The sequence below is a fragment of the Macaca mulatta genome, chromosome 10 (genome assembly GCF_049350105.2).
Source record: "Macaca mulatta isolate MMU2019108-1 chromosome 10, T2T-MMU8v2.0, whole genome shotgun sequence".
In the NCBI taxonomy this organism is placed as follows: domain Eukaryota; kingdom Metazoa; phylum Chordata; class Mammalia; order Primates; family Cercopithecidae; genus Macaca; species Macaca mulatta.
The window spans coordinates 99,051,465-99,067,216 of record NC_133415.1 but is presented as its reverse complement, the minus strand read 5'-3'; the positions used below and the strand labels follow the sequence as shown (position 1 = coordinate 99,067,216).

Here is a 15,752-nt window from a genome sequence, read left to right as displayed (position 1 = left end):
GGGGCAAGACTGGGGGCCCCGGGTCAGCCTTTGCAGATGAGGTGACCGTGTATATGGGGTGCATAAGACCCCAGCTCTGATCATCTCCTCTCCCCTGACCTTCCACCTTTGCCTCCCTGGGTGATGTTCAGCTACCAAGCCCAGAAACTTTGGGATATCCTGCTCCCACTCCACCACCCCCCTCCCCCCCACACAAATACACTCAGAGATGCAAACACCCTCCATCCAAACACTACACGTGCATCACTCACAGGCCCCAGAAATAGCCCTTGGGCTCAGCACACGAAGAGCAGACCCCCATTTAGTCTCTCGCTCCACACTTACTGAGCACCTAGTGTGTGCAGGGAGCTGTCCTTGGTGCTGGGATGTGGTACATGTGCATGCTGCCCCTGCACACATCAGTGATGCACATGCATGGGTGTGTTCAGCCTCACACATGCTCATGTGAATTGCAGGCACGCTGAGGCAATAACTGTTTGCCTCCTTCATTTGTGGCTCCATCGTGCCTTGTACCTTGGGGTAGGAGGCATTGAGAGGTGAGCAGAGACAAAGTGGATCTTCCCAGCACCCCTCCATGCCTCAGTAGCTCCTGCATTACACCAGGAGCTATTCTGGCCCAAAAGGAGAGCACTGAGCTGGTAGAAATAATTTTCCCCCAGGGAGAAGACGGCAGCCAAGCACAGAGAGCTCTGGGCTCAGGATCCAGCAGGCACAGTGCCCTTGGGACTCAGTGGGGGCAGACAGGAGCCAGACTGTCAGGCACCGCTCCCACTGGCAGCCCTGGAAGCCAGGCAGGCGTGGAGAGAGGCCATATACAAGCCAGGTGTGTTGGGAGGAGTGAGTGAGTGAAGGAATGAACAGATGAATGAGCTGCCTCTTCCTGAACTACCCTTTCCCCCAGCCTGAGTCTGGTGCTGGAGCAGGAGGCAACGCCCACACCCTGTGCAACTCTTCACTCTTCTTGACTCAGGCTGCACTATAGGCCTGATTAGCACAGTTGTTAAATAAATACGTGAGTGAATAAATAAATGGCTGAGAGGATGAAGTTCTCTAAACTCTCCTTACCTGGCCAGGATACTTTGTGCATAATAGGGTCCAGTAGTATTTGTCCAGGGACCAGAAATAGTAATAACAACACTAGTCATTCTGACGACATTCACTAACATTTATTGCCAAACACCACAGATTCCTTCACATGCCTCATCTCGCTTACTCCTTACGTTGGCCCTGGGAGGTAAGTACTATTATCCCCATTCTTCAAATGAGAAAACTGAGACTCAGAGAAATGAAGCAAATTACCAAGGTCACACATAGAGTAAAATAATGGAACTGGAACTCAAACTGTGGTCTGACTTTGGATCTCGTGGTCTTAGGTCCCCTGAATGTTAAGAGATTATCAGGAATTTGGGGGAGGAGGCAGGGGTGCCAAAGCCCCAGGCAGCACCACAAAATCTGTTCTACTTTGTTCTGTCTGGGGGTTGCTCTGTGCAGCCCCTCTTCTTGGTCTTGGCAGAGTGAGAGGACACAAATCCCATGACAAGTAGGATAAGAATACCTTCCCCTGTCCCCAGGGGGAAAGACAGATGACAAGGGAGAGCCTGGAGCCACCAAGCTGGCAGTCATACAGCCTTGGCAGTGACGACGCCAGGGCATTGAGAAATCAAGAAAGGACATGCTGGCCATCCAACCAGACTCCGGAAGTACAGGCAGCAGCAGTGATGCCCACAGCTGGCAACTCCCCAGTGACAGGGAAAGTCATATCACCCGACCAGCCTCTGAAGTCTGTCTGGAGCAAGCCTCTCCTGACTCCCTCCCAGGCCCCAGTTCTGTGCTTAGCTCTGCCAGGTATGTGTGTGGGAATGGGGAAAGGCATGGAAGAGGAGTAGGAGTGGTCTTTGTCTTTCGGAAGTTTGCCATTGCAGCTGACAGCAAGCCCCAAAGGGAGACACAGCCAGACAGGCCTGAGGGAGTTCAGGGAAAAGAGAAAGAGAGTCTGGAGGAAGTGGAGGCTGGAAGTGGATTCAAGACCCCGGGTGGCTTAATTCAGTAGTTCAAAAACATCTTCAAGGACACAGATTGTTCTGTATTTTCTTAGTAGGCCTCTTTGGCCTCTTGGTGTGGTTCCCTGCATCATCCAAAAGTGGCTGCTATTGCACCAGCCATCACCTATTTCCACATGCAGAAAACAAAAAGGTCCTCCTTAAGGCATCTCTTTTTTAAGAATAATAAAAATTTCCCAGAAGCCCACAGAAGATATACTTTTATATTTCACTGACCAGAATTGTGTCACATAATACTTTCTAAATCAATTGCTGGTGGGGAGAGGGGTCTGGGTCCTATTGGTTTAGACTAGTTACTATTAACAGAGGAGGGACTGAGCACATGGCCGAGCTGAGGGCAAATATTGAAATGAAATTGAAACAAGAAAGAAGGATGAGGGATGAATTGGCTGTTTGCAGCCAGCCATGTCTTTTGTATTTCCCATAACTCTTTTTTTCTCATTTCATTTTTGTTCTTTTTTCTTTTGATAACTTTGGTACCAATCACTACTCTTTTTATACACCATAAAACCCAGCCAGACTACACTATTCACTGTATCCCATTCATGTCCTAGCTTTCCTCTGCTCATGCTCGTTCTTCTGGTAATTTCCTACTTCATCTCCCTGTGTCCAAATCCTCTTCACCTTTCAAGGATCAGCTCCAATGCCCCCCTCGTCCAGGCAGCCCTCCATGGTTACCCAAGGAGATAGGAGCTCTTCCTCTGAGCCTTCACATCTGTGCATGAGTTTTCTATACTTTCCATTTTCGTGGTTTTATTTTTTGTTGTGGGATTTTTTTGTTTGGGTTTAAAAAAATATTGGTCTCTCCTGCTCATCTTTGAGCACGTGCATTTAATTTGCAGAGCACTTACACGTGATGTGGCACATAGTAGGTCTTCACTAGATTTTAGTTCCCTGATAAATGAGCAACTGCCGGTGATTTCTCTCATTGGAATCTGGTAACTTGGCCACAAACCTGTTAAGGCTCCTTTGTGAAACTTGCCAAGGACCCAGCACAGAATCTGGTACCCTGTAGTTCAATAAGTGTTCATTGAAAGGATAAATGAGAAAATGGTACACGTGAGGTATACTGTAAATGCTGAATGGCTGTTGCCACCCTCTAGATGGTGAGCTCTTTGGGAGAATTATGCCTCTAGGTTTCCATCATCCCAAGAGTACCTAACGGTCTGTCTGTCTCACTAGGGAATGTTCCGTAAGAGTTTGTGGAATGAATGAATTAAGGAATGGACGTCTCTACCGTAGGCTGTGACTGCCTTGAGAGCAGGGATCACATCTGGCCTATTTCCAGGGCTAAGAGTCAAGTACACGTAGTGTGGCTGTAATGTGTATGGAAATGCTTCATCACTATTGGTAAATAGACGCTGTTCCAAACCCCCTGAAGACCACCTGACCCTGTCATTCTAGCCCCTACCACAGGGATCTCCTGGACCTGCCCTCTCCTTGGCCCCTGGGACCCTGCAGTCAGGGTGGTTGATGTCTATGCTGCCTCAAGTCGTTAATATTTCTCGCATCGTGCCTGCCTCCTCTGTGTGTCCCCCAGAGTGACAGAGCCTCGACAGGACCCAGAGCACAGCAGGTACTCGGTGACTGCCAGAGACTGGAGCTGTGGGACTCTCCCCGAGGCTGTTGGGGAGCTGGGAGACAGGGAGCACACCCAGGGTTGGGGCTGCTCTCCTCTTCCCATACCCGCTAGAGGAACCCAGCCCAAGGCAGGAGCAGCGAGGATCTGCCAAGTCACGGGAGCCTGGGCAAGGACAGAGACTCACCTGTCTGGCTGGGCCCTGTGGCAGGAGAGATGGGAAGAGTACAGGAGGGGATGCAGGGGGAAGGGGGCTCTTCTGGCCCTCCCCACACAGCTGAAGCTGCCCTGGTTGCATTACGTGTATGCTGATTTGTGTCCTGAGCCTCTGTCTTGAGCCATCTCTACTGGGATGAGGTTGGGGGGCAGGGGCAGGCAAATGAACCTTCCCAAATCCCAAGAGGGGCCGTCACCCACCCACACATGTCCCCACCTTCCCTCCTCCCGGTTCTCTTGAACCTGTTCCAGTCAAGCGTGTGCACCTACCACTCCACCAGATCGCTGCCAGCAAGGTCACTAATGACCTCCGCCCCACTAACTCCAATGGTTAAGTCAAAGTCCACATCTGACCTGTCAGTAGGATCACATGATTTATCATCCCAACTGGGGGACATTGTTAACAGTTATGCCGTGGAGCTGTCCCAGGCACAGTTGGACAGACGCTCACCCTGCAATGGCAGCATTCGGCACAGTTCACCACTCCCTCCCTATAGCACTTTCTTCTGTTGGCTCCCAGAATGTCTCCCTTTCCCTCCCCTTCTCTCTGTCAGTCTCTTGCTGTTTCCTCCTCATTTCCTGGATCACTATAGCTGTGGTCCCCCAGCATTTAGTCCCCAGATCTCTTCTCCATCAACAGTCACTCCCTGGTGTTCTCACCCAGTCTCAACTTTACATGCCACTCAAATTCCCAAATTGCTACCTGCAGCAGGACCTCACCCCTGAACTCCTGGCCATAGGCACAGAAGCCTGCTCTGCATCTCTGCTTTATGCCTAACAGAGATTTGGGGTGTAACCTGTCCAAAAACTGATTGTAACACAACAAAGTCAGTTCCTGACCACCCCCAAATCTGCTCTTCCTGCCGTCTTCAACTCTGAATGAAAGGAAACACCATCATTGCCTCTACCCAGGCTGAGGGCATGGCCACACTCAGTTGCTGTCTTCCCATGAACCCCATTTCTGACCCATCAACATATTCTGCGGCCCAGCATCTCCACTGCTCCCCTTTGATCAAAGCCCCTGACTAGTCCTCTGCCGGATTATTGAAATATTCCCATAGGCCCCTCCCAACCCCAGCATCTGCCTATCTTAACGCAATAGCCAGCCAGCGTGATTTTTTTTTTTTTTTTCTTGAGACAAGGCCTCATTGTCACCCAGGCTGGCGTGATCATGTCTCATTGCAGCCTTGACTTCCCCAGGCTCAGGTGATCCTTCCACCTCAGACTCTTGAGTAGCTGGGACTACAGGCACATGCCAGCACACCCAGCTAATTTTTCTTTTTTTTTTTTTTTTTTTTTTTAGAGACAGGGTTTTGCCATGTTGTCCAGGCTGTCTCAAACTTCTGGGCTCAAATGATCCAGCTGCCTCAGCCTTCCAAAGTGCTAAGATTACAGGTATGAGCCACCGTGCCTGGACTTTTTTTTTCTTTTCTTTTTTCTTTTAGAGACAGAGTCTCACTCTGTCGCCCAGGCTGGAGTGTTAGTGGTGTGATCACAGCTCATGGCAGCCTTGAACTCCTGGGCTCAAGCAATACTTCTGCCTCAGTCTCCCAAGTAGCTGAGACTACAGGCACATGCCACCTTTCCTGGCTAATATTTTTAATAGTTTTTTGTAGAGACAGGATCTTGATACGTTGCCCAGGCTGCTCTTGAACCCCTGGCCTCAAGGAATCTTCCTGTCTCAGCCTCCCAAAGTGCTAAGATTACAGGCATGAACCACTGCACCCAGCCCGGAATGATCTTTTAAAACATAAGTCAGATCATGTCACTCCTCTGCCCAAACCCTCTTAGGGGTCTCATCTCACTCACAGTAAAAACCCAAGAGAGCCTGTAGGCTCTGACTACACCTCCACCCTCTCTGACCTCATCGGCTGCTGCTTCCCCTGCACTCACTCCACTTCAGCAACACGGGACCCCCTCACGTTCCTCCTTCCCACTAGACACGTGCTGCTGACCTCAGGGTCTTTGTACTTGCTGTTGCCTCAGCTTGAAACCCTCTTCTCCCAGTTTTGTGCACAAGCCCTCTGTCCCTCACTTCAGATCTCTGTTCAAATCTCATCTTAATGACAAGGCCTTCCCTGGCTACCCTGCATAAATGATCATTTGTAATAATGATGACAGATGGATAAACAGCAAATCCCACCATCCCCAGAACTTCCTGCCCCTTACTCTGCTTTGCTTTCTCCACTGCACTTGCCATTGTCGGACACGTTATTTGTTTATTGTCCGTGTCCCCACCTGGCAAGGACTGTACCTGTTTCTTTTTGCTGTGCCTAGAACAACACAGAGTGGAAACTCATAAATATTTGTGAAATGAAGGAATGTACATTAAATCCTCATGCACACTCAGTCACGTAAGTGACTGCAGACACATGTTCGCATGCACATAGAAGCCATAGGCATATATGTAGACCCCTGGGCAGACGGACAGATTATAGGAGGTGAGGCTGAAGTGTGGACAGGCAGAGCCAAAATTAATTGAGCCAGGCCTGGGCTCAGTTTTTCATTTCATTTGGGATTAAACAGCTCTGTGCAGTAGGCTGAGACCTGAGGACCAGGGAAGGCCACCAACATGCCCCAGGTCTCATGGGAGGGGTTCCCAGGAGGGCTGAATGCGGCTGCAGGACTCCACAGCTGCCTCCCTGGACCGACTTTGAATGCCAGGACAGGGTCCTGTAGTCACCATCCACTCAGGAAAAGCAGCTGGAGCAAGAAAAGGAGGAAGGGAGGAAGGGAGGGAGGAGGCCGACATGTCTGTGGCAGCCCTAGCAGGGCTGTGCAGAGCAGTGAAGAGTTGGCAGGCTGCCAGGGCACCTAGCCAAGATGCCTGAGGGAGGACCTGTAGGCTGAGGTATGAAGGGCCAGGAGCGGGAGGGAGAGGTGAGGATGGGAGGGCCAGGGCTCCACCCTCAAACAATAGTGCAGACTGTGCCCTCACGAGTGGGGGCAGGCTTGCCCTGCCAGTGGTGACTCCGTCACTGGGTTGCAGTCACCTAGAGGTGCATTTTTTCCCATTCCCCGGAGATGCTTTATGCCTGGGGAGTCCAAGTGCCAGGTTCGAGGCACCGCTTTGTCACGAAGTAGGCTTGATAGAGTCCTCCTGGGCTCTACTTTCCCCCTCTCTAAAGTGGGGATCTTGGCCAGGCACGGTGGCTCACACCTGTAATCCCAGCACTTTGGGAGGCCGAGGTGGGTGGATCACCTGAGGTCAGGAGTTCAAGAACAGCCTGTGAAACCCCATCTCTACTAAAAATTAAAAAATTAGCCAGGTGTGGTGGCATGCACCTGTAATCCCAGCTACTTGGGAGGCTGAGGCAGGAGAATTGCTTGAGCCGGGGAGGCAGAGGTTGCAGTGAGCCGAAATCACGCCACTGCACTCCAGCCTGGGTGACAGAAAGAAATTCCGTCTCAAAAATAAATAAATACAATTTAAAAAATATATAAAGTGGGGATCTGACTCCAGGCCTTTGCCTTGGACAGCTCTTCTACCAAGAGTGCCTTCTCCTCCCCAACACCCCAAACTCCACATGTCCAGATGCGTCCTGCACTTTAGCTGCAAATGCCATCTCAGCTCATTCCACCCTCTGGACCTTTGCACAGGCTGTTCCGTCTGTGTGGAACTATTTTGTGCACAGCTCCTTCTTATCCTTCCAGACTTGGCCCAATGCCACCTCCTCTGAGAGGCCCTCCCTCCTGATATCGTATCTTTAACAACGCACTCACTCCATTCCTTCCATCATTCTCTCTCCACTTCCTCCTTCTTTACTTTTCTTCTCAATGTTTACCACTCCCTGAAATTATACTGTAGATTAATTCCTCTATTATCTGTGTCCCCCACCAGAAGGTCGGTTCCACAAAGGCTAGGACTTCTTTTTTTTTTTTTTTTTTTTTTTTTTTTTTTTGAGATGGAGTTTCACTTTGTCGCCCAAGCTGGAGGGCAGTGGCGCGGTCTTGGCTCACTACAACCTCCACCTCCCAGGTTCAAGCGAATTTCCTGTCTGAGCCTCCCGAGTAGCTGGGATTACAGATGCCCACCACCATGCCTGGCTAATTTTTGTATTTTTAGTAGAGATGGGGTTTCACCATGCTGACCTGGCTGGTCTCGAACTCCTGACCTAAAGTGATCCACCTGCCTCAGCCTCCCAACATGCTGGGATTACAGGCTCAAGCCACCACTCTCGGCCAGTACTTCATTTTTTTATTGCTATGTCCCCAGTGCCTAGTACACGGACTGGCATTAGAGAAGGGCTGGTAAATATATGTGGAAAGAGTGAAGGAATAACCAGAAGAAAAGCATCTCTTTGCTGATAGATCGCTGAATAACTGATTGCATCTTGCTGTCTTAAACAGAAAGCGATTGTTAACGTATGTTCGATAAATGAATGAGTGAAAAGATAAAACGCTGTTCTGTCTCCCTGCTTGTAGCAGACCCTCATGTTTGGTGACTGAATGAATCTCAGAGCCTCCCATCCTTGTAAAAGGTGTTAGAAACAAAGAAATAAAGGAAAGGAGGGAAGGAGAGCAACAGCTGGGTGCCTGCAAACACTGGCAGATCTCCCCTTGACATGCCGCTCCATCGACCTCCACAGCCCTCTCCAGAAGTGGCAGCAGCCTCCCTCCAAATTCTCTCTCCCTTCAGCCTCTCCCCTCCTCTGCATCCCTACAGGGCTGTGATGGGCCCTGGAGCTGCTTGTTGGAGTTGGGGGAAGAGTTCCCATGGTGCACGCAGGGAAACCTTACGCTCCAGGAAATGAAGACTTTGGAGCGGCACCTCCTCCTCACCCACAACTCCAGCCTCATTACAACCAGCCCAGGTCGTAATGTGGGGAATCAAAGCCAGATCCCTGGAGGCGGCAGCACAGAGCAGGGCTTGCAGAGCAGAGCTGTCAGGGTTGGGGAGCCTGGTGCCCAGGTCCATAGAAGTCATTCTATACCCAGGCAGGGTATGTTCACAGCAGGATCATGGGTCCTCCTGACCCCATGAGTTCAGGCTGGGCCTATAGGGAAAGAGGGAACAGCATGTTCCAGACCCCTCCCTCCATTCCTACCTATGGAGTGTGGACGTTTTCCCACTGTCACAGCCCAGAACTACAGTTTAACCCCCTCACTATCACCCTCACTTTCCAGCAATGACTCCCCACCCTGAAACTCCTTCCATAAAGATTTTCTGGCGCAGATGCTAGAAAAAAGCACTGGGGAATTAGGCATCTGCAAAATAGGCATAAGACAACTTTCAGAGTTGTGATTCCCATGAGTTAAAGGGATGGGCATTGCCCACTGTGATGCTGGGTTAAAGAAGGTGGTCTGCGGCCGGGCGCGGTGGCTCAAGCCTGTAATCCCAGCACTTTGGGAGGCCACGGGTGGATCATGAGGTCAGGAGATCGAGACCATCCTGGCTAACACGGTGAAACCCCGTCTCTACTAAAAAATACAAAAAACTAGCCGGGCAAGGTGGCGGGCATCTGTAGTCCCAGCTACTCGGGAGGCTGAGGCAGGAGAATGGCGTGAACCCGGGAGGCAGAGCTTGCAGTGAGCTGAGATCCGGCCACCGCACTTCAGCCTGGGCGACAGAGCGAGACTCCGTCTCAAAAAAAAAAAAAACACAAAAACAAAAACAAAAAAAGAAGGTGGTCTGCATTTCTTCCTCACTAGAGTCAGGCCACTTCCTTTGTTCTCAGGAAGATCTGGCTAGGGCCAGGTCAGCCCCCGACCCTGACCCTGCTACACACGATCTGCCCAAACACACACCCCTGTTCACAATCTAACTCCCCATACTGGCCAGACCACTCAGCCATCATGCACGCTCCTCTGCCTGAAATGCCCACCTTTTCTTCCCATCTGCTCAGATGCCACCTCCTCCAAGAAGTAGCCCTGATTGTCTCCCGCCTACCTTCCCTTTCCAAACACCCGAGCTCAGTCCCTTCCCTGAGCCCCACAGGTCTCAGGTTGTCCACACACAGACACTTTTATAGCCCTGATCACATGCCACCTGACATTTAGGTTGTTTTAAGAAGGGTTTCACCTTCCACCCCACTAAACTGTGAGCTTATTTACCTTGCCCCTGGCAACCGGCCTAACCTGGCATAAAGTTGAAGCTTGGTGGAACTGAGCTGTTGCACTGAGCTGAACTGGACTCAGGGGAAGAACAAGTGAGGATTGAGCCCCTCACCTCCATGCACTCCTCTCTGGGCCTGAAATTCCTCCATTAAGCAGCATCACTGTCCCCTGTAAACACCCACATTAAGCCATTATTCATCATTATGGCTTGAGTAGGCGTTAGTCCCTCAGATCCTTTCCTGCTGAAAGCAGGATCTGATGGAGAGAGGGGAGGAGAGATGGATGGATCTGGGGACGGCAGGCTGGCCCAGGAGTGGGGAGGAAAGGTGTCTCTGGGACTGTGGGAAAGAAATGTTTTCTGGGGGAATGTGGAGGTACCAGAGGCAACCTCAGAGGGGTTGTGACCCTGCCTGGAGTCACTGGGGGTGTCTCCAAGCCAGGCCCTCTGGGACTCAGGTGCTCTATCCCTAGAAGCTGGTGTGGGGGTAGGAGCACATCAGAGGGCCTTCCTTTGGTGCTTGTTTCAGATGGAATGACCTGTCTGTGCCGCGATGGATAGGAAGGCAGGCGTATTGGGTAGTGGGCTGGGTGCTGGACTTCTGTGCACCGAGGAGGCCTGGGTCTTGGGGGCTCTTGAAGATGTCATCTAGAAGCACCTGGGGTGGGGGATTTCTGGGGGCTGAGTAGGGTTGGAGACATCGTCAGCCAGGTCAGGGGCGCCACCTACTAGGGTCTCTGCTTGTGTGGGCATGAAGGCTGAGCTGGGGAGGGGCTGTGAGAAAGGCGCAGGAGGTTGGGAGAGCAGGGGCGTCTGATGCCAGGTGAAAGGAGAGGCTGCAGTGTGCGGGAGAGGGTGCCTACTAGACTATGGGCTCCAAGAAGAGGGGACTGTGAGTCGCTATGGTGCCTGTCCCACCCTGCACAGTACCAGCATACAGAAGGTGTTTAGTTAGTACTTACAAGAGGAAAGATAGACTCAACTTGCCCACCCCACTACACAGAAGCCCCATCTGATGTTTTCTTGTTTCTCTTGCAGCTCCTGATGGAAGGGGAAGGCCCCTAATCCTGGCAGGATCTGCCGGCCTCAACCCGCATCCTCTCTGCGCAGGAACCATGGCGCTTCCCCGACTCTGGAGCTGTCCAGGCGCTGCCTGGTGATCCGCACGCGACGCGGCGAGGGGGGCGCGGGCGGGGACCCCGGGGGCTGTCCATGCCCCGGATGCGGCCGCGCCCCCTCCCCCTCCAGCCGGGCACCCCCGAGGCTGGGCGGCGTTCAGGGCCGCGGGCCTGTCCGGGTGCCCCGTCGGGGGCGACATCCCGGCGGCCGCGCTGAGGCCACCATGTGACACGGCGCCGCATCGTTGTGCGACGGAGCAGCGGCGCCCTGGTGCCTCCCGTCCATGCTCCTGGGCCCCGGCCCCGCGCAGGCCAAGCATGAGGCCGAGGCCCGAAGGTAGGGGGCTCCGGGCGGGAGCCGCGCTGTCCCCCGCGCTACTGCTGTTGCTGCTGCTGCTGCCGCCGCCGCCGACGCTGCTGGGGCGCCTGTGGGCAGCGGGCACGCCCGCGCCGTCGGCGCCCGGAGCTCGGCAGGACGGCGCGCTGGGAGCCGGCCGCGTCAAACGCGGCTGGGTGTGGAACCAGTTCTTCGTGGTGGAGGAGTACACGGGCACGGAGCCCCTGTACGTGGGCAAGGTAAAGTGGGGCCCCACTCCAACTCCAGATCCCAGGACCCTGAGGACACCCACTGGTAGATACAAGAAACCCTAGTTCACCTTTCCTTTTAAATCCACTTTTCATGTGCCTCCTTCTGCTCCCTGGCCAAAGACTGATAAGGGAGTCCAGAGCCCCACTCCCACTCTGCCCCATGGCCTCCTCTCCTCCCCCTCATCTTAGAGAGAGCCCAGCAGGCAATCCCAGCCCATCCTGTAGCTAGATGCATGCGGGATTTAGGAACGAGTTTGCAAATCCGGTCCTCTCTACTCTACATACTCTAGCCACTCTGCTTAAAATTCTTCAGCGGCTCCCTATGCACTTGGGGTCTAGCCTAAATTCTATCCATCTATCCATTGATTACAAAGATCTGGCTCCTCCTCCAGCCTCATCTCCCGCCACACTCTCTGAGTTTCAGCCTCACTGCCCTTCTGTTGCTGTTCTGAAAGTCAGTCAATGCCCCATGCACACTCCTGCCACTGCCCCTTTGCCTAAGTTGTTTCTCCCGCTAAACTGCTCTTTCCTGCTCCTTCACGGATGACCTTACACTCACACTACAGCTCCAAGTCCACTTTCTCAGAGAAACCCTTCCTGCCCACACCAGACTAGGACAGATCTGCTGTCACATCCCCCTTGAGGTCCCAGCATCTTTCCTTCATAACACTTTAATTATGCATGTGTTTGTTTGATTGTGCAATTAATGTGTGTCTTTCCTATTAGACCATGTTTGTTTTGCTGGCCATGAAATCCCCGGTGCCTAGCACAGACATTGCTTGCAAACGGTTTATTAAGTGAATGAATGAATGAATGAATGAATGAATGAAACTACTTTCTCAAACTCTCTGAGTAAATGCTGGTAAATCTGGCTGAAGATCTGTGCCACAGAAGTATAAGAAGCTGAGAAGGACTTTTATTCATCCATTCGATTCCTGAGCCCCTTGTGGGGCCCGGGTGTGATGCTGGGGAGAAAAGGCGAGTGAGATTCAGCCTCTGCCAGTTTGGGGATCCCCAGAGTGGCAGAGGCACCCTGGTGCATAAAAAGCTTCACGAGTCAGCACTGGGCACTGAGTAGGCAATCATTAAATAGTATATTTTGTCATGTCTCTTCATGGAAGAGAAAACACCTGAACTGGGTTTTGACGTAGGTGTAGGAGTTCATCAGGCTGGTGGGAAAGAGGACGTAACCTATGCAAAGATTTGGAGGCAAAGATTTGGATAGCTGGTTTGCTCAGAGCCTTGTTAGCAGTTGAGGTGTTGAAGTGGAGGGTGATTGTAGGGCATGAAAGTGGAGTGGTGGCCCGGGACACTATCTGGCTTTTGTTAAGGCCAATTAGCTTTCCAGGAAGTCTTGGTCAGCAATGTGGGTGGGCAGAGACGACTCCAGAACTTCCTGTGTGCTTAAATGAGTCTGGGAACTGGGAGGCAGTTCTGAGGCTCAGAGATCAGGATCCTTGACAAGGAGAGAAGGAAAGTCTAGATGTAAACCTTTGGGTTTGCCTTGCAGGAAGTTCAGATTTTCTCTGGTCTAGACACAGTAATCCCTGGCCCAAAGCTACTTTCCCCTCCATACATGTGGCTGAATGAATGAATGAATGAATGATTCCTATGAATTAAGCTGAGCAAGGATTTGACAGACAGAGCTCAGATAGGTTCAAGGCCTTCTCAAGATCATCCAGCAACCTAGTGGCAGAGCTTAGGACTCCTGACTCCCAGTCAGGTGTGGGAGATGGTGGCGCTGGTAGAATGGGGTGAGGGCTGGGGATGGAGTGACCAAGGCTGCTATATGATAGGTAGTAGCCAAAGGTGAAATCTCTAAGAATGAAGGCTTTGGAGGCAGACAAATCTGAGTGTGAGGCCTGGTTCTGCCAACCCTTTCACTGTGTGACCTTGAACAAGTTCCTTTGCCGCCCCAACACTCAGTCTCTTCATCTGTAAAAATGGGGGCTCAGAGAGCCGGCTTCCTAAGGTTGCTGAAGATTAAAGAAGAAAACAGAGCACATAAAGTGTTCAGCCTGCGGCTTGTTTGTTGTTGCTGTTTTTTATTATTCCCATATAAAGTACTTAACCCTTAAACTGCAAGGTGGAAATCATCATTCCCTTTGGTAGGTAAAGAAACCGAAGTAACAGAGGGCAAAGTCATAGTCATGGGTGAGTGGCATGGCCAGGACTTGAATCTGTGTGAGTAAAAGTGTTTGTTGCTGGTGGTGGCGGTGGTGGTTTCATTTTTGTTTTTGTTTTTGAGACAGAAACTTGCTCTGTTGCCCAGGCTGGAGTGCAGTGACACGATCTCAGTTCACAGCAACCTCCACGGCCGGGTTCAAGCGATTCTCCTGCCTCAGCTTCCCAAGTAGCTGGGATTACACCATGCCCAGCTAACGTTTGTATTTTTAGTAGAGATGAGGCTTCACCATGTTGGCCAGTCTGGCCTTGAACTCCTGACCTCAAGTGATCCACCTGCCTCGGCCTCACAAAGTGCTGGGAGTACAGGCGTGAGCCACCGCGCCCGGCCCCCTGAGCTGAAGCTTTTAAGCCCCCAACAGAGAAAGAGAAAAGGCCAATCCCAGCCTGATTTTCCAGACCCCTCTGAGACTCTCAGACCTGGGAAAAGGCCTTTGGTCCAGGAAAACCCCAGAGACACAGGAAAGGACTGATGCATCTGCCTAAATATCAGAGGAGGTGGTCATCTGAGGCACTTTAGCCCTGCTGTCCGCCCAGCAGCTGGGGCTCTGCAAAAGCCTCCCCAGCCACCCACATCCTGAAAAGATGAGAAAACCAGCTTCTGACTCACGCTTTCATCTGCCCCTACCTAGCCTTTATCACCTCAACAGCATGAACTGACCCCACCCCCATCTCATGGAACCACAGTCTATAAGCAGGGGAGGGCCCTGTAGCTCCCTTCATTAGAAGGAGGGGAAACTGAGGCCCAGAGGCAGAGAAGATCACGCCAAGGCTACACAGCAACATAGCTGCAGAACCAACCCAAGAAGCTAGGTCTCCTAACACAACCTCCATGCTCACTTCAAGAGCTTCATATTAAGCAGCTGCCAGGAGTCAAGCACTGTGCTGGGCCCAGGGCCCTTTCTGTTTCCCCCAGCAGCCTCTCTCCACAATTGCCACTACTGTTGGGACTTGTCACCCTCCTCCTCTATCACCTTCACCCAGAGCCCCTGCCCTGCTCTCTTACTCTCAAGGCCATCTCCAGAAAAGCACTCCATCCAGGGAGGAAGAGGTTTCATCTCTTTGCAAATATTTGCCCTATGTGCACTTTCTTATGAGAGGTGGCATTGTGTGTGGTTAAAGGGCCACCTGGAGCTGTACTGCCTGGGCTCAATTCCTAGCTCGGTTGCTTGTGATCTTCCTGACTTTGGGCACTTTACAGTTGTCCCTCGGTATCTCTCAATGGGGGATTGGTTCCAGGACCTCCCATGAATACCAAAACCCAATATAAAATAGCAGAGCATTTGCACATAACCTATGCACATCCTCCCATATACTTTAAATCATCTCTAGAGTATTGATAATACCTAATACAGTGTAAATACTATGCAAATAGTTGTTATACTATATTGTTAAAGAAGGACAAGAAAAACGTCTGTACATATTCAGTACAGACCCAATTTTGTTTCTGAATGTTTTTGATCCTTGGTCGGTTGCATTCACTGATGTGGAACCCATGGATACAGAGGGCTGACTGTATTCACCCTCTCTGTGCCTCAGTTTCCTTATCTGTTAAGTGAGGCTATTACTAGGACCCAGCTCAAAGGCTGGCCTTGGAGAGTCAATGAGTTAGTACTTATCAAGAACCTAGAATACTTACTGGGTCCTGGCACGTGCTCAGTAAGTATTCACTTTTATTATTGTTAAGTCTCACCTTGTAAGTCTCACTATTATTGAGAGTTCCACCATCTTGAGTGTACCATCTAACTACAAACTCCCACCCCAAATCACAAAAAGTATTTTTGGCAACTTAACGTTATAGCTTCTTACCACTAAATGGGGGGAAGTTTGTCATTAGCCCACCCCTCCCCACCCTAGGAATACGAGCTTGGGCTTTTAAAAGCCACCTGTCCCCTTTCCAGCTGAGTCCCTCGTATGTACGAGTGCTTGTGTGGGCACACACGTGAATGCAA

At 51.4% G+C, this 15,752-nt stretch overlaps 1 protein-coding gene across 1 annotated transcript in view; it reads left to right on the top strand.

Moving 5' to 3' along the window:
* Positions 1-15,752, top strand: part of CDH22 (cadherin 22) — a 135,162-nt gene that overhangs the window by 46,241 nt on the left and 73,169 nt on the right. The window contains exon 2 of the mRNA XM_015148909.3: positions 10,949-11,604. Coding sequence (XP_015004395.2) covers positions 11,347-11,604 — 258 coding nt within the window. The 5' untranslated portion in view covers positions 10,949-11,346. The remainder of the gene's footprint in view (positions 1-10,948; positions 11,605-15,752) is intronic.